The sequence below is a fragment of the Athene noctua genome, chromosome 20, assembly GCF_965140245.1.
Source record: "Athene noctua chromosome 20, bAthNoc1.hap1.1, whole genome shotgun sequence".
NCBI lineage: Eukaryota > Metazoa > Chordata > Aves > Strigiformes > Strigidae > Athene > Athene noctua.
In genome coordinates this window covers 5,209,299-5,232,064 of record NC_134056.1, presented here as the reverse complement: position 1 = coordinate 5,232,064, position 22,766 = coordinate 5,209,299, and the positions used below count along the sequence as shown (strand labels likewise).

The following is a 22,766-nucleotide window of genomic DNA, read 5'->3' as shown; positions in this document are numbered from 1 at the left end:
ACCTTTTTCCTCCCACACCCTAATTCATTTCCTAAATATTTCTAGACTTGTTCCAGACTGTCTTTCAATACCAAATGTGTCTGAAGAAGCTGATCAGTTTCTTAGAGAGTTGTCAACATATTTAGACTTTGCAACACACAGTACTACGTCTTACATTCCTGTGCAACTGGGAAAACTGTTTACCATCGGAAATCTGTAATTTGAGCACAAACGCCAAATTTTTAGACAAAAACCCGGAAAACTTCAAGCGCAACACATACCCAAAAATCTCAGATCACAAGGTATCTTACTATTTCTAATTAAACAAAAACAGAGCTTTGAAGTATACAATCATTAAGATTTATAAATACGGTTACACTAAAAACTGGTGACAGAACCAAAGACAGACTACTGAACACTAGAGCAAGAAGTGGCATGATCAACCAGTTGAAAATGCTATTATAAATTAAAAAAAATCCTGATGTAAAGTTGATCATTCCCTTTCACAGTGCTAACCAGCATTTCCATTAGCTTAAAAAGTGAAGAGACAGCTACTGCTCAGAGATGGCATTAAAATACAGTAGAGTTCTTTATGCATTCAGTTATGAACACAAACAGGATTAAAAAACACGAAAACAGGATTAAAAATACTATTATCTTACTACCTCCCTCCTCTCACATCTGCGCATGGCACGCTGACGAGACAGCATGTCCAGTTTTTGATCCAGAGCTGCTTTTTTCTTCTGAATATCCTGGTCACACTCAGTTGGCTTTCGTTCTGTAATAAAACAAAGGAAAATATACAGGAGGAACAGAAAAAATATGTTACAATAGTACTTGCTCACAGTCATGCATCTTAAGTTAAGAACAAAGGGACAAACTGATTTTCTGTTACATTTTCCCTTTTTCTATTGAGGTCTCATCTTCCAAAAGCAAGATAATGAGACTTGGTTCCAACTGTAGCTCTCAAATGCCGCACAGCTGCATTGTTTAAAAATGATGGTTTTAACATGCATTTATCAATTTTTTTAACAAAAACAAAACAAACAAGAAGTCATCTTGCTTCTTTCTTCATTTTTGCTTAGACTGTAGACCATATGTAAGCTGACACTTTCCCACTAAGATAAACAATACTTTATGAAGCACTGTTGCAGAAAAATCTTTTACCAGATCTTCCTTCTTAAAGGACACATAGTCTCGAGTGTAAAAAATCATCAAGCTCTTAAAGAAGACTGAAGAAAAGTCTGATTTGCATGTTACTTACTCATTCTGTGTTCAACTTGTTTATCAAGGCTAAATCCCCGGACTTCACTGTTGATTGCTTTTTCAGCACCAAGTCGCACTAATTTGATATCACCACAATTTCCTGTTTAAAATAATAAAAATATATTTAGATTGCTCCAATCATCCCTGCACTGTGGCATGAGAGGGAAAAAAGAAATTTTAACATTGTGGATATCAAACAAGGCTTTTCTTTTTCTGCTTTTCTGGGTTTGCAACAATTTAGTTGTACTTATATAAATGCAGCTACAAAAAAAAAAATAAATCAGTAATTCCAAACTCAAAAAAGTTGTTGCCTATGTTTTAGTGGTGGCTAACAGTTAAGAATGTTATTTGGAATAACCTCTTATTCTTAGGCTTCTTTGTCTAAAACATTCAGAATTCCTAAGTTAGAAAATTACTGAGTACCACCAGTAATGCAGCTGGTAAGTCTATATCAAATTAATGTTTGGTCAGAACGCAGATTTTTTTCCCCCCACCACAGACTAGATGCCTTGTTCAGAATTCACCTACTTTGCATTAGTCACAAACTCGGAGGGGAAAAAAAAAAAAGTGAGATGCCCTGACACATTAAAATTTTCAGTCTGTTTAGCATGACGAGCAAAGTCCAGTTTTACTCAAAATCAAGGTAATAGTCTTGTGTTCCCATCTTTAAGTACTTAAAAACTAGTGAACTGAAACTAAACTATGAGAAAATGGTCAATGCCTATATAGAGACAAAGTGCAATTTAAAAAAACATAATACACCTTTTAGAAAAGCACATTAATAACAATACAAGGATGTACCAGTCATGTTCTGCAAGAGAAAAAAGTTGCTTAGAGTCACACGTAAGTATTGTATGTAATCAACTGTTCCAGTTTCTCCTTCAGGTTTTGTCTATTTAACGTGTAAACAGAATTTTAAAATAAACCATACCCAAAGGCTCCTGCTTGTTTTGGCATTTTTCCTTAAATGCAATGATGATCTTTTTCATGAGTTCATCAACAGCAGCATTTGATGGTGCACAAACTAGAAACCGGTTTGGCTTGATCTTGGAACTTACTCTTTGAGTTGTCTTTTCATTCCTAGTGTTCTATAGATTAATTAACAATAAATCAAGATTTAGATTGTTTTCATTTGTCATTTAAAAGCCAGATTGTATGCTCATCAATCAGCATGCAGATTATGAGGACTATTACACTTGAATATCTCTTAAGATGTGTCTTACGTTGAGTAACAAGTCAAATGTATTCATACTATTTGCATAAATTCCCTTCAACATTAAGTACTTGAATCTACTGGATGATAACATAAAAACCATTAAATGGGACAGGCCAAATAACGTTCTTAACACATAAAACTATTAAGGGTTTTTTTATGTAACAAGTGTTTATACTACCAATAGCACGTTTTCTTTATTTTATTTTTTAAGTTCTATAAAATAAGTGTCTTCCAAGATGCCCAAAAGGTATTATTTCCACCTTTAAACCCTATACAATACAGACTTAATTAAATCAGCTTAATGAACTATACTCCCAGTAAGTACCCATACTACACTCCACTTAGTTTAAGTGATCGTTGACTCCCATTGGGAAACCAAACACCAGCATGTGGCAATCACATCACGTTCACTCACTTCTCTCAAAATACGAGACAGAAGTCCAACAATAGTTTTTGATTTCCCTGTTCCAGGTGGTCCGTGGATGAGGCAGATCTTGGGAAGCAGTGGTTGTTCCTTTACTATAGCATAAGCTGTCTCAATGGCTCTCTTCTGATCTTCATTGTATTCATTCATATCTGATGCCTGAAGAAACAGACAGGGAAACAAAGTAATGAATTACCTAATGTTGATCAAACCTTTCATGTTCATTTTATGTATTTTCAGAATGTCCCCCACCCCTCTAAGCTAGGACTCAAACTTAGAATCAAAAGTTTCCATGCCCTTCTATGTTTGCTCTAGATGCACACCTAATCCTGACTCAAAAGCCATAATGAAGGTTTCGTTTACTCTACGCACCTTTATTTTGCATTACCTTTTCCATAATACACCTTATTTCCTTAACAGGCACCTCCCCAGTAAGGAAAAAAAACTGAAAGCTTCTTAAAGTGCACTACCAGTACTTAGGACAACAGAGCAGAGACACCTGAGCAAGTTCAGACTCATCTCTGTCCACCCAATCAACTGACTCTGAAAAGCACAGGACCTTGGTACTTTTGAAACTTGTCTGTTTGCACTCGGTCACCTCCAAAAACAACATGCAAAGCCAGTTTCACAAAACTCAGGAGATCCAAATGCCCACTTTGCCATCCCTAACTATAATTTCTAGCTGCAGGACTTACAGCACTTTCTGAAGCTACGGGCAAACCTCTGGGACAGAAGTCACTGTAATTTGGATCCATGATGGGTTTAGCCAAGAAACTCTTGGGCAGTAGGTTTAGACCTCTGAATGTTCGGTGTGTGGTAACCAGGGAGCCAACCACCACACACTTCACTTGCTTATTTATGAAGAATGACAAATCGCCTTGAGTTTCCACACAAAGATGACAGAGAGTATGCTGCTCCTTTTGTCCTATAAGGAAGGGCAAGGGAAAAAAACCCGCACAAGTTAATAATTTAGATATTCTTTGAATTAACAACTGAAAGACATTCAAATAGGTCTCTCAAAGACTTCATCAGAACCAGGTGCTGCCTTTTATTAGGGAGTCAATAACTAATTCTTGTAAAAAACACAAACACCACCCTTCTGTCCCCTCCAAAAAACAACCCAAAACAAAAGAAAAAACAGTGCTCGTAAAACAACTCAGATCACTGTTATAATCAGGCAGCATTAATCTTGATATTTGGTAATCTTGGTAATTCACAGCTTCAGTTCCAGAAGAGTGGAAATTTTAGTCAGTGAGCTCACTGAAGTTCACGGCACTTCATATCTCACAGCAACGCACTCCTGAAGTTGTATGCAGAGCACTTACTCATCACTAGTTTCTGTTCTTACACAAAGTATTAACATCTGTATCGAAGGAAGCCCCTAGAAAAACGTATGGAAAACAGGCCTGCAGCTTCAGTTCCTGGTTTTTAATGAAGCTTTTAGCATGGAATAGACAGGCTACAGTGGAAAAACAATTCCATGTCCTCTGAGGTAAGTGGTCTGTTACAACTATCAACGGCCAGCTATGAAGAAGCACTTTACAGCACCCAGAAGAATCCCACTTTTATTCCAAACCCATTTACTTACTAGCTGAACAGCCAGACGCACGAGAAAATCGTCTCACAAGACCAACATAATTCATTGTATGGTTCTCCATCTCACTTTCTTCCTTAAGGGTGTCTTTTTTCTTTTGTACCACAAAAAAAATTAAGTCATCCTCCTTTGGATGAAGCTGCCTTGCCAAATCACTTTCTTGAAAGTGAGCTAGCCAAAACACATTTTAAAATTAGAACATTAAAAGGAAAAGGGTTACAATTACTTTCTGACTATAGAAGTACTACAATTAACATACTGCATATACTTCAGTAATACCCATCTCTTAAATTTTAAAGTTATTAAAGCTATAAAAAACCACTTCATATGAAGAGTTTTAACTCCATCCTGCACTCTTAAGCCTGAACATAGCACTGTATAAAAATAAAGCAAGTCAAGGACTATTTTATTTACCAAAAGAAGCTGAAACAAAATCTCAAATGAGACTCAAAGTATTTCAACAGCAATCAAATAACTCTTTGTACTGAACACTTAGTGCACAAATCCCTCGCAAAAAATGTATTTGTTACATGCATTCTGTAAAACAGCAAATTCAAGATCCTTTCTGTATTTAAACCAAATTAAAAAAAAAAAAAAAATCTACCTGTAAGTGTTGGTTCTTTATAAGGCATTGTAAAATCAGAAGAGGGTTTTATAAAAAAACCCCACAACCCTCTTACCTGTAAAATTTGCCATATTCATGTGAGCCCAGAAGTTCTGTAAGTGGAAGTAGTAACTCTTCTCTTCTGCTCTCTGGTTTTCCATCCACTCTTGCACCAGCTACATGTTGGAAAGTAAAAGCTAAATAAAAATACTTTGAAGGGTTTAATGTATCAGAACATCTTATCATGGCTCAAAAGGGCAAAAGTACTGAGCAGAAATAAAAGAAAGCTAACAGACTGTCAAGTACAAGAAATCAAAGAGTCTTATCCATTTTTTTTTTTAATATAGGCATATACATTACATATAAACACACAAGGCAAATGAAAGCACTTCCTCCCCCCACACCCCCCATTTAATGTACTTTCTTATAAAGCTCTTCAAAACAAATTCCCCCAATTGCATTTTCACCTCAAAATACCAGTATTATTCTGGTATTGACTTAACTTCTACTTTATTTCTACAGAAGTGATGCAATGACTGAACTTGAAAGCATACAGACTTTAATTGAAGGAACACCACGTTCTCCCACCCTTAAACTACCAAAGTTAAGCTGTTTAGAAAAAAAGTACTTCTCAGATTAACCTACCCTCTCACATAAATTCTCAACATAAGCTAAAACTACATTCTTATCCTCTTTACAGACACTGTCATTTAAAGACCTGAGGTTCTTAACGATTTATTTTAAGCTTTACATGCTATAAAGAAAGAGGAACCACCTTCTTTTTCCCCTCCTTTTGCATGCTACTGTGGGTGCACACACAAAAAAAAAGCTTCACTGAGGTAACACTGACAGTCCTCAATCTTAAACATAACTGTTGATATTTCCCCGAAATCATTCCTCTATTCAGATCTGTACCCAAACACTTTCAGAAGGTAAATAGAGGACATAAAAGAGTTTTTAATCTCTTGATAAAATTTATAAGGGTTGATGAAAACAAGACCAAGAGGCAGATACCTACTTACCGTTTCAAAGGCATTTAGCATCATCAAGGGGAAAAATGTGCTAAAATACTCATCGTATCCCTGAAACCGGACAGGAACAGAGGGTACTACAGAATGCAGGAGATTAACTGGAGTTCCAACCTGGCTGGTGTATGTAAACATTTCGTACGTCCACTGCAGAATTACATCATAAAACAATCTTTCACGCTGCTGACTATCAAGAAAGTAAGAACGTGCTTCTGGGGCAGGCCTTCGGGAAATATTTGAAGCATTGTCATTCTGTCTATTTTGTGACTGGAGAACATTATTAGAACTACGGGGTTGAAGTACGTTACTGGGACTTGGAGACCTGGATGTTTGATTTCCTGCTGGTATAGCCCTTGCATTTGGTGGCCTGGCCACCACTGGTTTTGCTGCATTCAGTTTGCTTTTTGAAGCTGATGGTGGCTTTTTAACATCTTCGAGATCCTTGCTGAAGGCTGCATTCCGTGAAGAACTTGACGAGCTGAAAGTTTTGGTAGTGGAAGGCTTTCTTGTTTTAGAAGGTGGCAGGAGAGAGGGTTTGGCAAACAAGTGATCTGTTTCTGAGCTGGTGCCTGGATGGTTACTAGAGCCCTCTCCTGCTTTTTCCACACAGTCTTTGTACTTCGATTTCACAGGAGTCGAGGATTCATCCTGCTGAAGTCTTTCAGCAGTATCCATTTCTTCTGGCTTTTTACTAGCTACAGTATAATCTTGAACACTTTCCTCCTGAGAACACAAGTCCATATCTACAGGATCTAACTGAGTTAAAAATAAACTATCATCATCCTCCCTGTTTTCATCTGGTTTACTTCCATTTTCTTCTGAAGTTGTCTTCTCACTCTCAGGCTGCACAATGCAACCTTCTCCTGAAGGTTCATCTTTATCTCCAACAAGTGCAGCTGAAGAGAGACTTGAATCCTTAGATACAGGAGGAACCATCATACTGCTATCCTCTGATTTTCTGTTTGAGTCTGAAGAACAAGGCATTTTAGAGACATATGTCTCCTTCACAGAGAGGCTTTCAAATTTTCTCTCACTGGCAGAGGGACAAACTGTCTCCTCCCTTTTTTTCTCTCTTTGGTTTTTGACAGATCTTTCAACAGATGCCAGTTGAAAACTTTTAGGCATTTGTTTCGTAGATTTTGTATCCACTTTGCTAATGTTTTTATTTCTACTCTCAGAACTTGCTGCAGGACTTTTCACTCTGACACTCTTTTGGGGCCTTATCTGCCTTAAAAACTGACGGTCTTGGCAGGCTAGTAATTTTTTATTGTGCTTTACAGACAAAGTCTGAGGAGCAATTAGCTTAGTCTTCTGTTTCTGTGCAACTCCAACTCTCCCTGCAGCTTTACCATGGCTGCGCAATGCAGCTACACTGTCTAAAGAGCCCTGGGATAATTCAAATGCTTTGCGGGGTGCCTTCTTCAGACCAAGTTTTTCTACAGTTGATGCTGGTGCAGGACGCTGCCGAACTTTCCTTGGAGGAACCACAGCAGGCATTAACCTACCAGGTTGTGAATTTTTTGATGTAGTTTGAAGTAGTTTTTTATTTTGTGCTGTTTTAAGAACAGGAGGCTTTTTAGGACTTCTTTGAATGGTTCTTGCTACCTCAGATTTCGCTATTTTCTTCCGTGGGCTCATGCTACTTTTCTTAAGGGCCAATTTTGAAGCTAATGAGACATTAGATGTAGATGCTCTGGGTTCAGTCACTTTTGAGTCCGGGGTGAAGTCTTTAGCAACAGTACCTTTGTCTGCAAAATTCTCCAGTTGGCCTTTTGGACTTCCCTTACTAACAGATTCTTCCAACGTTGAATTAGTTAGTTCTTTTGTATTATCAGCTTCTTTCTGATAAGAAATGTTTTCTACCTGCTTTTCTGTCAAGTTCGCTGCTTCTTCCATGGTATCATCACTCATGTAATCCATATCATAACCCCATTCATTTGTGTGATCATTCACTAAGACATCTGAACTACTACTATCAACCGATGTCGAAACACGATCTTGTTTATACTCTTGAGTTTCTTCCATACTATACACTTGAGTATCTTGCCAAACCGAAAAGACATCATCTTCTGTTTCAAATTCAAAGTACTGAGACTCACAGTCTTCCAGTAACAAGGGAGAGTTTGGAGCCTTTGCTTTTGTTTTGTTATCACTATCAGAAATGCAGCTGGAAGTTGAAGGCTGCTTTTCAGAACACACATTTTCATTCCTTTTTTTTGTTTCCTCCTCATCAGCCACACCTTTTTCTTCTTCATCGGAAGAGTCTGAAATTATAATGACTTGATTGTCAAGGCTATCTGTATCACAGGGAGACTTGGTACCCTGGTCATCACTGGAAGATCTTACAGCACCTTTCACTTTCCTTTTAATACCACAAATATTATGATGCACTGAGGTTTCTTGGCTTGCATCAAAAGGAAAATCAACACCTCTAGCATGCGCAGCTAATTTACTGAGTTCTCTATCAACCTGGGAATCTGTTAAATTATCTTCAGAAACCATCTTCGCAAAATCCTCCTCCTCCTTCCCCACTGAATTTTCTCTCTTGAAATATTCTGAAAATTCAAACAACCTGTCACTTGATTCACACTTCACTGACAGTGGCCTGATCTGAGAAGCAGAGTTGGATATATCCCTCTTGTTTTCAGAGCTAGATGGAACACAACCATTTCCTGAAGTTTTATCCATACAAAATGTCTTTGAAATTTGACCTTTACAGTCATAATTAACCAAGTCATTTAGATTAGGCTGCCCCCAGTCTGAAGTTTGCATGTCAGTGTCTTTCTTAAACAGAGACTTCAACACTGATTTTTCTTCAGTGGCTACTTTTTTCAGTGAGGTGTCACTAATTCCTGGAAGCAAAATACGGCCATCTTCATTTTCCTCCACACCAGGTACATTTTTAGAGGAGCTAGAGCAATCTAGTGGTGTTTCTTTTGATACCTGTTTAGTGACAACCAGTCTGGGTTGAAAACCACTGCTAATACTCTTCTCCTGTGTACTTTCATAACTCCTTGAAGATGGACTATCAACGGAGATTTCATTTCCACATGATGTATTCACTCCCTGATGTTTATCTTTGCTTGTACACACGTCAGTGCAAAACTTAGATTGCTCTACCTCTGCTTTTGAAGCACTTGTTGCTAAACGGGATTTTTTTAAGTCACATGGCTTTGCTGGCTTCAGTAATTCTGAGGGCCATTTGATTTTCTGTACTTTGTCTTTCAAATTCGCAAGCTTATGTGCATCTACTTTAAACTTTGAAGAGGAACTGGGAGACATACTGCTTTCCTTTACATCTGAGCTATAAACACGTTCTGGAGAACCAATATGAGTTTGAGCAGCCAGATGCGTTGGTGTTACGGATCCTGCTTCACATTTGTTTTCCAACTCTTCTCTTCTGAAATCTGAATGCTGGGCGCTTGGATTAAAGCACTGATTATCTGTATCACATTGCCTTACCACAAGGTCACTGTTTCTATTTTCCTGAACTTTCCCACATATTTTAGGTGCCAAAGAGTCCTGCGGGCAGACATATTCCCAAATTGTGAAGTCATTACATTCCTTTTTAATATTCATATCTGTGGATGTCCAAGATCTTGAACTTTTAGATGCATCTCTACATTCCTCTTCCCAGGCAGTCTCTCTTCTAGGGAAAGGGTTCTCTCTATAATCTCCACCTCTGCCTTCCTTCCATACAGCAGCAAACAGTGAACAAAGGTCATCTCTGCTGTGTGCACCCATCTCAAATCCATCACTACATACACTCCTCTCTTGCTTTACAGAGGTGGCAGGCAAAGTGGTAGAGTTTGTGTTTCCTACGGACATGGAGGTATTCAATACTCTGTCCTTTATACTTCTTATAACTTGCTTTAAACACATTTGTAATTCCTGGGTTTCCTGGATGTTCAGCTGCCAACCTGAAGATAGATTTCCTCGTAGAAGAAGATTGAGTTTGTCTAGGTATTGCTTGCAAAGAGCATGCTGCCCAAGTTGATAGCCTTCTTTAAGAAGGCTCCGTATCAACTGCACACAGGCATGCTGCACAGAGTTAGAGGCTTGTAAAGATACTGCTGATGAACCTCTTGCATAGTGTCCAGATGCTTTTTCAGTACACCGTGTAAATGCTATAGCTGGAAGCTTAGCACATCTCACCACTGCTTCCACCCATTCTTGGGAGCTAATCCACAGCAAATGCAGGCACTTCTTATTTCTGTGTAGTTCAATAATCGACACCAAGATCAGGAGAAAAAATTCAGAGATTTTGTCACACTGCTGCATTCTTTCATTGAGAATACCTCTGATTTCTGAGCAGAGGTAGTGAATGACCTCTACTATATATGCTACACCCAAGTCCTTGAGATCCATAAGTGACTGAACAAAAGGGATGAACCACAGAAACGTGCTGTGATGGACACGCATCTCTCTGCCAATATCAGACTGAAGCACATTAGCCAGTGTTTGCATGTCTTCGTACATGTTGGGGCAGTAGTCTGGACAAATGGCTGTCTTCCAGCCAGTATCCTGAAAAATAAATTCACCACACATCATCCTCATTATGTGCATCTGCAGTGTTTTATCTGCCAGGTTTGTCTTCTAGCTATAAAGGTTACTTTCTTTCAAATATATGTTTGTTAAATGGTAACACCTTTAAAGTAAGTCAAAAGTAGAGTAACATCCTAAAGTAAGTCAATAATCGAAATTTTTAAAAATGCAAAAAATAAAGATCAACGCATAACACACGTATAAGGAACTCATTTCCTAAAACAACCTATGAAATAAGTGTAAAGTAGTATTTCCTTTAAAAACCACTGTGAAACCCTCCAAAGACGATGTTATACTGATATAATTTAACGTTAGATAATCAAATATACATTTAAAGCCTTCAAAAGACATTTCATGAATACAACACCATCAAGAGAAGAACACACTCAAAAATGTTTACTCTGCTTTGTAACAAGAAACAAAATAGTGCCATTTTGGAGCACAATCTAACATTTGAAAGTATATCAAAGCATATGTCATTACTCCATATTCAATATATTTGTTTAAAATACCAAGAAACAAAAAGTAAAAAAAAATAAATCAGCAGCTTTTTTTAAAAACTTAATTCAGAGTTTTCATTTGAGGTACTAATGTTTGTTTCAATCTTGATATGAATTCTTGGGCTTTAATACCATCTCTGTCTAATTCACAAACACATTCTTCTTTCCTCTTACAGCCTGAAAGTATCAGCTAAACAAGTGACCAGACTGGCACAATAGTGACATACATTTTTTCTTTACAACATACACTGTTTCTCTTGGGTATCTTCCCCTCTGTATTTTATAGATGGTTTAAACTGACAGTGTCATTCAGTGATCAGAGTTCAAAGAACAGGGAAATAAAATATTTAATACCTTTTGAGGCTTTTCTGTGTTATAATTATACACCATCTGACTGCAAGTAACCATGTCATCACCACAGTCTGACTCCGGTTCAGATTTCATCCTAAAAAGAAATACAAACCATTACAGACTCCACACAACTGACGAAGTACAAGAAAGCCAACTGGCCAAGAAAGATTTTACTTTGCAGCTACTGATCATGTGACTTAGAATTTGTCAGTGGTAAAACATACCTACGAAAAGGTATCATATTTAAAATTGTTTTAGTTCTATCCTGGTCGTTAAGAGGCAGGGGAAGCGACTGCCCTCAGGAAAGAGTTTTCTAGTAAGCCATGGATTTGACTACCTAGAACACACACCCAGACGAATTGCATTTGCTTTGAATTTTCTATGCATAGATGCAGTTCAGTCATGACTACGTACTCATAAACTTTGTATGCAACTATTTGAACATAACACTTAAATAGCTTGTTTATCTGAAGAAAATCTCCTTTACTATCCCTTCGTCAGCTACCTGTAACATTCCTTATATACATATCTGTATCTACAACATTAGAGACCCTGTGTGTATAAAAATACTGAACATTTAAGTCATTACCAATCAAAGTTGATTCATAATACATCAGAGGAAACCAGTAAACAAGTGGTATGGTTGTCCAGGAACTACTTTCCACCAACCTTTTAAAATAAGGCACAACTTCAGTTTTCCAAAATCAGAAGTGTTCCTAAAGTCTTGGGACCTTACATAGCAAAATTCTTTTCCATCAAAGCTATTTCTAGCTTTCCCAGTAGTGTACTGACTTCTGCACAGAATAAACACTTTACCTAATGAACTTTCTGTTCAATACTAACAATATTGTCACTCAGAAGTGATTACAAAAAAATCAATTTTATCTTAGGATGTAAGTATATGAAGACAAAACCTTTCAAAGGAGTATCTGATGCCTGCTACATGTTTTAAAGCATTTCCTTTCCAAAAGTTCACTATGTTATCCAAGCTATTAGAGAACAGTTCCATGCATTTTATTACTTCCTTGACAGGAATACATTCAGAAAAGGCATAAAACTTTTAAGACCATACAGCAGCATTAAGTAAATCTAATCTTGAGAAATATTGGAGGCTTAACATGAGCTGAAAGTGTCACCTGGAACTACAATAAAATCTAAAACAATGTCATCCACTGAAAATCCAGAAATATCCATAATTTTACTAAGAGTCTCAAACATGGCAATATTCATTAATCTTAAGTGCAAGATGGTTATAGCACTAAATAAGCACTAAACAGTTATCAGCCTTCCTGATTCAGAAAAAAAAAAATTCTTGAAAAGTGCAACAGACTTCACAGTACTCAAAAAGTAACCATGTATTTTTTTTGAAGAACCTCACAATTTTAACAGACCTAGTTCATCTCTTCATTGCTTCAAGGTGGCAACATCTGATTTTTTTTCCTTGCCATTTCCCTCCCTCAACACAAATTAAGGCAACACTGACAAGAAAACCAAGACCAAGCTACTACACTACCTTGTATTAAAATCATAAAACTGTTCTACTCTCTTAATAAAACTGACCTCTTAAAGCTACTGCGTATATTTCTTATTTCATTGTTGTAGCTCACACTGTTGATAATGGTTTGAAAGGCTTGGACAGGATCAATAAGCTGACCCCATACTTTAGATCCGAGCTGATCCAAAATAACCATGAAACAATGCAGCGCAGGCCAGAAGGGGTCAGCAGAATCATCTGAAACATAACAGTAATATTGGGGAGAGTTGAAATGCAAGAGTCCTGTACATTCTTAGACTAAGCTCAAGTTGAAAGTAGTTGGTTTTCATTGATTTTTCTTAAATATTAATGTAAAGATAGGTATTCTACTAAGCTGCAACTATACTTTTTAACTGGGAAAAACTAAAAAGATGAAAAAAAGTCAACCTTATTCACCCATACAGACACTGCTCCTTATGCAGTCTTAAATCAAGAGGAACCTGGATAACTGTTACTAACATTCCCCATCTCTGTGAAACTGATTCTTCCACACTGATTTCTGCTGTGCTGTTCTAAGAAGTGAGTACAACTTACACCGTTATCACAACTTACACTTCAAATTCAAGCCAGAAGCAATTGGTTTTCCTTCAAGTGTGTTCTTCCTTCTTCATATAATATATCATATCCTCAATAAACATACTAAGCTTATAAAGATCTAGTCACTTAAGAAGCAGCCCTGGTCTTGAGTTCATGTGCCATTCCTGGGCTATGCTGTGGCATGTGGCCTACAAGAATGGCCCAAGGGCTACTAGTCTAAACTCCCAGCTGCAAAAGAGACTCCCTCAAACAGACAGACAGAGGAGTCAAGTTTTAAGCAAGTTGCAGCAATTCAGAAGGTATTTCTTTATTTTAAGATGCAAAATTCAAACGTCATGCCACACATTCCCATACAACCTGTACATTCAATGAAAACAATATAGTAGAAATTATAGATCTGTCCTCTCAAAACCTCTAAACCAGCCTTACGCAAAGCACTGTTAACCCTTCTCCATTTAAGAGTTTGTTTGAAAGTCATTTTTCAGTATTTGTCAGTATTGCCTAAATATTGTGCAATACTGTCCATCCTCCAGAAAATAAACAAGCTTCAGTTAAAACCACCTCACCATTACACTACTAAGAATTTACTTCATTAAACAAGGAAGTTTGATAAAGATGAAAAATAAGCTATGAACTGTAGTAATCTCAGTATCAAAACTAGTTACCATCTGCTTCTTTCTCCATGGTGTGAAGTATAGACTGCATGAAATCATTTTGTTTGTCTGGGCCCAGTAACAAGGAGTCCATAGCTTGTTCTTCCAGCACTGTCAGCAACATACAAATCCCTATCAAAAAAAAAGCAACCTGTCTGTATATTTGCAAAACTTTGTTATAACTTTCACCAAATCAAGGATCATTTCCCAATGACATTACCAGTGTAACACTTAACAAAAGAGATCAGCAGCAACACAAAACTAATTGTGCTGCCTCACTGCTGCAGCTGTGCAACATTCCATTTTCCTATTTGACATGCCCCAAAGCATACAGCCCCTATGAAATAGTAGAACTCTGACTTTAAAGAAGTGCTTAGAAGATGAGACTACACATACAAATTCATTTCTGATCATAAATACTCACCTAGCCAATAGTTCTTGTAGTTGGCAGTATCATATAAATGAGATGGCAGAAGGATGAGTTTACCCTTCTCAACCACTGAAGAACTGTAAATATCTGGCCTCTCAAAAAGCCCCAACTCAATAACTCTGAACATGCAAGTCAGCACTTCCTGTAGGTCATAGTAATCATCCCTGTCAACCTTCCCCAAATTCCTTGCTGTTAGGATGGCCCATCGACGAATCTAAGCATTGAAACAAAAAAGTTACACATTAATAACAAATAAAATCACAATGCTGTAAGATTAGGAACCACTGCTACTACAAATTGGACAAAAGTGTATTTTTACTACAGTTAGGTCTCATAATTGCAAGTAAGAGTTAGTCTTTTTCCAAAATAACTTTAGAAACAGGCTTACTATACTTATGAGATGTTGGTAACAAGTTAAAATTCAGGGTAATATATAGAAATAAAACTCCTTGGGATTCATGGGACAAAGGGGCAGCATTTGGTTTTTGTTCTTGCCTTATACTTAGGACAACTTGAAAATCTGTAGTCCCCACTGGTGTTGAAGGAAGCCAGTCCTGGAAACAGATACAGCCACAACCTGCCCACCAGCCACAGCAAATGTAACCTGACTCTCCAAAGCACATCAAGAGGCAGGAAAACAATCGTATAACTCACACAACAAACAGCCCACTTGAGTTACAGTTCAGTGCCCCTCTGACAGCTACACGTCCAAATTCAGTTTACAGAAACACACCACACAGGGACATTTCTAAGCTCATGCAAAGAAAGCACTCCATCCCCCTTCAATGTTAACACGGTGCATGAAATCAGGATTCACTGTTTCAACAGGCCCTCCCAATTGTTGCAGGGTCTTATGTTCCTAAGATCTCTATATTATCACTATTTTCCAGTACTCTTCCCTGTTACTGGTATCCGTTTCGCTTCTAGGATGTGTGTATGTAGTCTGAAGGAACACCCTTCCTGCTGGATAATACATTATCTCCAAAACAATGTAGAAAAGCAGGAACTCTAGACACATCTGTACTGCTTTGAGAAACTCAGGGGTGGTGGTTTGTTTTTGTTGGTTTTTTTTTTTATAATCTCTCAAATCCTTTTAACCAGCAAAAAATAGAACTGTTGGTAACAACAACTGCAAAGCCTCTCAACCCTTCCAACCTAGACACTTCCAGTATCCCAAAATTTCTCTTTTTGTTACTTTCTTAAGAGATTGGATTGAAAAAGAGAGCAGTCTCCACTATCTACACCAGCATGAATCATACTAAGATCAGCTGATACTTTAAATACCACAAAGAATGGAGCAGTCCTGTTTACACTTTCAAATGAACTTTTGACCTCTGATTGTTCAATATAAAACTATCCCATATGGATTCAGGCCAAAAAAAAAAAAAGAAAAAAAAGATCTGCAGAGTTTTGAGCTGTCCCACCACAGAATACACAAATACATTAAAACACAGTATTGCCTCGTTTGTAATGACAAAATTCAGTGACAATTAAAAGCATTTCAGAGGAAGTACACTGCTGAGCATCTCCTCGTGCAAGTAACTACACTAGTCTCACTTTTTCCAATTTTAAGATTCTGAATATTACTAACATGTGAAAGCTTCTAGGGATGGAGAAAGAACAGGGAAGAAGGGGATTAATATGTTAACTTACAAACCCAGACCCACTTAAGAATTCCATTTGGAAGTATAGGGCATAAATTTAGAGTTTGGTTGAACATCTGTAACTTTTGCTGACTAAATGCAAAGATTGAAGTGATTCTAGAAGTTATTACAAAAGAATCTTCTCTCCTTCAGCAACAGCAACTACATTCCTATGGAAATCTCATTTATATAAAGACTGTTAAAGAAAAATACAGAAAAATCAAACACTTGAAATAAGAATATGAAAATAGTAGCATTCAGTATCATTAAAAATAAGAATCTGTTAAACTCAGTTTTAGCAGAACGAAAAATGTAACTTACCAATTCATTTGGGTGTACCAAAAAGAGATAAATTCCCGCATATTTCTCAAAGACCTGAAAGGAGCAGTGACTTTGTTCCATTCTACAGAGCACTTCTACACACAGCTCAGCTAAAAGGATAAACAGTTACGGTAAGCACTAAGTTATATGCTCACAAAACCAAACCCACACTATTTAGTGTCAAAATAAGTATAATACACACTTATTTCTGTTTAACTACTATTTACTATTTTCACCTTCTTCAGTAGAAACACCACCATTCCCTGCCAACTGTATATGAGATACATACCGACTCTCTCATGCAGCAGCAGATATGGGTATTTCAGCATTTCTATAAGGGGCACTCGCAGGTTATTTTCAAAATCTGGGCCCACATAACCAGAGAGTTGTGTGTCTCCATTCTCATCCACTATAAACAACTCCTCATCATCTCCAGCTTCTTTTTGCATGGATTTCTCAATGTGGGCAACAAGACGGGAGGTTTCCAGCTCCCACAAGACCTATTCAGTGGGGAAAAAACAACCAATCAAAGTGCATTTAGGAAGAAAGTGATTAAGGACATTTATTATCACATGCCAAAACCTTAACTAGACTTTCAAAACTTAATTTTGAAAAGTTTCTTTCCAAACACGGTGTGAAACAAAGTTGTGACATGGAATTCAGATTGTGAAAATGACAAAACTCTCACTTCAAATTTAAGCTTATAAAGCCATGTTTAAAAGAGTGGCATTCAAACCTAAAGCATTTTTATAATTCTGTTAAATATTCATAAACTATTTCAGTAATTATTTCAGGCCATAATTTAGTCACAAAACTTTGTTCCACTGGCCAATATAAAGAAGTGCATGTTACAGAAAACAATCATATTTACAAAGATGGGAAAAGCAATTTTTAAATCTTGCCTTCTCACCTATTTTGCAATGTATTAGTGGAAGGGAGTGAATGTAAATAATGAAAACAGACTGACTGACTTGCTGAATATTTGTAGGGGATTCAGCTCACTTAGCATTACTCATCTAAAGTGCTCCGAATCTCAACTAGAAACCAAGGTTATTTCCTACATTTAATAGGCACAGAAAGGAACTTTCAGCAGTCCCGCCACTCATTTCCAATCTGTGCTCAGGTGGGATTGCCCTCTGGAGAAATCTAGCTAAATCAGCTAGATTTTTGACATCTGTATTATGATCAATTAGCTACAAACATTCATTTTACATACACATGCACGTAAGGGGAAAAAAGCTTTTCAAAATACAAAATTGGATACTAGTGAGGGAGAGTTACAAAAGTTTTAAAACTTTTTGGATTGTTTTTAATTACACAGTCTCACAGGCTTGCAAGATCAGATCTCTGAAATTCCAGCACAGTAAAAAACTACAGAAGAGAAATTAAAACAAACAAGAAGAGGAACAAACCCAAAGCTGAACAGAAGCCAGCGGAAGGAAGAAAATACATTAAAGAAAGAAAGCTGTTAATTTGTTTGGCAGGTGTTCTTTCTTTCAGACATCAAACCAACACAGCATGAAAAAAGTTCAAGCTATAATGTATAGTCAGCAACTTCCCACTACTGTTTTAGTTCTCAGTAATTTGAATATATGCAAAACAAGATCCATTTTGGTTTACAACCAGCTCTTTGCAACTCAGTATCAAAAAAGCAGACAGTTAAAACCCTATTCCCAAAAACCAATAAAACACAACCCCTGCACAAAACTCTCCCCTACACTGAGGCTGGACCACAGAAGTCTCTTCTGAAGTTCTCCTTCAGTTCTGAGTCCTCCCCCTCAGTAATGGACAGGAGCCACATTTCTTAATTACCTCATGCAACCTTGGCAATTTTTCCTTTGCTTTGTGGTATTCAACCACACACTCCAAGCAGTAACAGAGATCATCACTGGATCCTTCAAGATCTTCCGGGGACAACCGTTTAAAAGCATAGCTCTTCAGGAACTCAGTGGTGTCAGAACCACTAAGTGTGCACCATCGACATGTGCTCATTCTTTGGATAGAAAGAAGAAGGAATTAACAGAAGTCCAAAGACTGAAAACAGCAAAATGTTCCCTTTCAGCCACAATAGTACCTAATTTTCAAACATGAGGAGAATCAGGATTTATGTAACTCATTAGCAGCCTACATGCTTATGTTCTTATGCTGTATAGGTGCATGTAATTAAATGAAGAAATACAAATTAAAGGATTAAATGAACATTACAGAAAAATGCTTGCTGAATGGCAAACAAAAGTAAAGTTATATACGAAACGTGAAAATTCACTTTACATGCCAAAAAAAAAAAACACCTCATCCACACTTAACAGAGTTTCCAGAACTATAATGCTTAAGTTCATTACATTGTTTTACTGGTATTGTTGTAAAAGGATAAAAGAGCAAAAACTTAGCAAAAGACAAAAAGGAAATGTTTCTCATAGAATCTGCAGCTGAGAATCTAAGGGGTTTTTTTGTAACCAGGATCACTATTGCTATAAACAAATCTATGGTTGCTTAGTTCTATTGTATAGTTGAGATTTATCAGCAAAGGTAATCTGAAAACATGCTGTGGGAAGTAGCTGGTTTTGTGTCCTTTAGGTGAATTTAACTCATTATAATATAAAAACCACACCTCTATAACTTAAAGTTACCCACCTCTTCACAGAGCCCCTCACCCTTTGAGCTTGTGTACATCAATAGGTAGATACTGTGACTTTAAATGAAAGCGAGGAATAAAACTAACCAATAGTTACACAGAGGTGTGGGTTTGTGTGTTCAGAATCAAATAAATATGGTGTGTGTTTGTAAGTCTGATGCCTAGCACCCTTTCCTGTGCAGAACTGTAACAAACACAAATAACTCTGTGTGTTAACTGGCTAGTTAACTAACTAGGTGAAGAACCCTGTTCTGCAGACAACTGTAGCTGCAGAATCTAGGTCTAATTGAGAACAAAATTTAATTAGGTTTTTTGCTTAATCTCTTGCTAAAATTTATAGGTCAACAACTCCCTGTTGCTAAAAGCAAAGGATATTTATGCAAAACTTTCCTGTCTTCATTACTATAGTTGGGAAGCATCATAAAATTCTCACCACAGATTGCTTCCTCTAAAAATAAAACTTCTTCACTAAGCAGCAATACAGTCATCTCAAATCCTGCTAGTCTGAAAAAGTCAACAGAATACTGGGAAAGCATGAACACTTGAAGTTAACTAGGTAAAAAAAAAAAAAAGACTGAAATTGCTTCTGATATTTAGCATAACAAGGAATGCAAAGGAGAAATCTAGGTAAAGCAAAACCATACATTTTCTCATACATACGTACTGAGGGAAAAAAACAATTGTGGTATCGACCTTTAGAACGGGAAACTATTTGCTGTGCAGGTGTGCTGGGTCACATGGTGGGAAAGAGAAGAGCGGTGGCCTGCCTCCAGGGAAGGGGTCCTACACTTTCAGCCGTACATGCCCTCGAGTACAGCACACTACTGTATTATCTTCAGTAATCCATCCCCTGGTCACCGAGTCTTGACGGTGTCTGGAGCCTTGATTATATTTCGAGGATCTAGAGTAAAACAGCAATCATCAGAAATCGGTTCAGTTCACACGTTATCGACTAAAAATTGTTTTGGTATTTAGATTAAAAGACTTCGTATTAAGCACGCACTTACTGAAGCGGTATGACTGCAACTGAATCCCTTCTGTCATTCAAATACAGCAATACGGTGTATATCCCACCTTCTTCTAACAAAAGGTGTTGTCTACGCACATTAAGCAAGGAAATCGCTTAAACAAGCGTGCACGGATACAGAACCCTTTACCTGCAACGCTTTAACAGCTGCCCACTGATGAGCAGCGGCACCTGCTCACAGAAACACCCCAGCGGAGACGGGGTGAAGTTTCTCTTTCCCCGTTCAAGCCGCCGCAGCCACTCCCTCGTTTCCCCGCCCGCGGAGCTCCCCGAGCACTTACCAACCGCTCCCCCACGAGCCCCAGGAGCACCCGGTCCGAGCACCGCCTGCCCCGCAGCCCTGCCCGGTCCCACCGCCCCAGGAGGCCGCCCGAGGCGGGGAGCGCGCCGCTGCCTTCCCGCCACAGCAGGCCCGGCCCAACGCGGCCCGGCGGGGCAGCGCCTCCCCTGAGGCGGAGGGAGGGAGCGGGACTGAGACAAAAGGGAAGCCGAGAGGAGCGCGGCCTCCTCCGCCGCTCACGGCAGGGGCGAAGCCGCCTCCCGCCCCTCCCCTCTCCCCTCACCTCCCGCCGCCGCCCGGGCCGCTCCGCCACGAGCCTCCCGCCCCCCCCCACCCCCCCGGGGCGGCGGCGCCCCCCGCACTTCCGGTCCGCGGGCGGAAGTGGGCCCCAGCCTGCTCCCGGGGGCGGGGCCGCCCGCCGCCAGCCCCGCCCCTTCGGTGCCTTAAAGGGCCAGTAACACGGGGCGAGCAGGGGGCGACGGCGGCGGGAAACTGAGGAACGGGCCGGGGGGAAGGGGAGCTGCGCTCAAACGTAAAGACAAGCGATGTCGGAGCCCCAGGGGGCAAAGGCAAGGGCACTGCCTCAAGGATAGAATGATGGCAGTCCTAAAATAATCCAAATCCATGATCAAGCCAAGCGCAGGGCGTTCCTCAGAGGCCTGAAGTAGTCACCCCTGGGGGGAAGCTGCCTCACAGCCTCCACATCCCCCTTCCCGCACACCCCAAAGAGGTGGGAGAACGGCCGTCACGGCTTAGGCTTGGCCCGGGCACTCGGGGAACGAAGCCACCTCGCTCGAGGCTTGTGTCCCCACCTCAGCATCTAGTGACCCTCCAGGTCCCAGGGGTGATGCTCTCCCCCAGCCTGAAGAGCTCTGAGGAATCAAACAGAGATTATTTGCCTGTCTTCAACTCCTTGTTTAAGACTTTACAGGAGAGGGGGGTGAAAAAGGCAAGTCCCTGTTTGATCTTCAGCTGCTGCCACCGTAACACTCCTCAACTTTGAAGTGCTTCTCTGCTGCAAACACAACTCTTGTAACCTGGCTGTCTCAGTCTTTGATAACGGCACACAGCCAAGAATTTTTTTCTATAACACCATTCAGGCCATTAACGCACCAGGAAAATGCTTGAAGCGACATATCTGCTTAAATCACCGAAGTTTTTAGGGGACTCAGAATGCTTTTTAGACGTGAAGGATCTGTCATGCTCTTATTTATAATGCAGCCTGATACACAAAGCTTTGTCAATGTTATTTCCGTCACCATTCCGTGCAGCCTGTTTGGTTTTTTTTAAACCTCTCCCTGGAGCTTGCTCTGTTTTCAATAATATTCAAACGCCCACATGAAACACTTGCCTCCCCCACCTGTGCTCCCATGTGCCTTCATAAAATGACAGAAAAAGGAAAAGCTGCTTTCTTATGCCCTCTTAAGTGCCGTTAGTCAGCAAATGTGAAATGATCCCTCCTCCTCCTCCAATTATTTGCTCCTGTGCAGATTACAAACATCACATTACCCAACGAGATGCAGGTAAGGAGCCATTTCCTTACTCCATTCCCAGAGCTGCGGCAAGGAGGGACACAGTCTCTCCTTTTTTTCATGTGTGGCAGAGGTCAGGTCTGTGTCATAGCTCCAAGTTTACAGTTCCCACCCTGGCTTGCTTATATATTTTTGTCAGAGAAATTGCATTTTAAAGGAGCAACAGGCCTCCCGCCCTGGGGTGAACTACGAGCTGGAGAGCTCCCAGCTCATGTACAAGGTAGCAAAGATGCCTCAGAAAAATATTTCAAAAGGTGTTTTCAAAACCCCAAAATGCAAGACAACCAAAGTATGGAACAAGATACTGAAGCTAAAATGAAGACATCCATCTTGTCTATAGTACTGACTAGCAGACAACTGCTTCACTCTATAAATATTGCCATCAGGACGGGCCCAATTTGAGCTCTCCCTGGACTCATTCCAGGTGACTCTCCCTGAGCAGGGACACCTCTCAAGGTCTGATATTCCTTACCTGAGACTAAGAGATCCTTTCTTGCCCAAGGCAGAGAGATCTCTTACGACAAATCCTTGGGAAGTGACTGACAGCATGCTGAATTAATACTAATGAAACATTACTAATCCATGTAGCTATTCAATATCAATTACTATAAACTTTGTATAGATAATTCCATTAGACATAACCGTTGTCCAAGTCTTAGTCTCAGAT

General features: G+C 39.1%; 1 protein-coding gene across 4 annotated transcripts in view; it reads right to left on the bottom strand.

Moving 5' to 3' along the window:
- Nucleotides 1-20,851, bottom strand: part of SETX (senataxin) — a 30,474-nt gene extending 9,623 nt beyond the window's left edge. Inside the window, exons 1-18 of one of the 4 annotated variants that reach the window (XM_074923371.1) lie at nt 20,569-20,851; nt 20,268-20,357; nt 19,925-20,161; nt 18,438-18,618; nt 16,915-17,125; nt 16,626-16,735; nt 14,656-14,875; nt 14,244-14,363; nt 13,068-13,239; nt 11,511-11,601; nt 6,106-10,635; nt 5,160-5,259; nt 4,474-4,650; nt 3,581-3,810; nt 2,877-3,044; nt 2,177-2,333; nt 1,244-1,345; nt 645-757 (exon numbers count right to left, since the gene is read on the bottom strand). In XM_074923371.1, coding sequence (XP_074779472.1) covers nt 645-757; nt 1,244-1,345; nt 2,177-2,333; nt 2,877-3,044; nt 3,581-3,810; nt 4,474-4,650; nt 5,160-5,259; nt 6,106-10,635; nt 11,511-11,601; nt 13,068-13,239; nt 14,244-14,363; nt 14,656-14,875; nt 16,626-16,735; nt 16,915-17,125; nt 18,438-18,617 — 6,681 coding nt within the window. In that variant the 5' untranslated portion in view covers nt 18,618; nt 19,925-20,161; nt 20,268-20,357; nt 20,569-20,851. Of the gene's footprint in view, nt 1-644; nt 758-1,243; nt 1,346-2,176; nt 2,334-2,876; nt 3,045-3,580; nt 3,811-4,473; nt 4,651-5,159; nt 5,260-6,105; nt 10,636-11,510; nt 11,602-13,067; nt 13,240-14,243; nt 14,364-14,655; nt 14,876-16,625; nt 16,736-16,914; nt 17,126-18,437; nt 18,619-19,924; nt 20,162-20,267; nt 20,503-20,568 lie in introns of those variants that run through there. The other 3 variants (XM_074923368.1, XM_074923370.1, XM_074923369.1) reach the window with 3 other exon arrangements.
- Between the last annotated feature and the right edge of the window lie 1,915 nt (nt 20,852-22,766).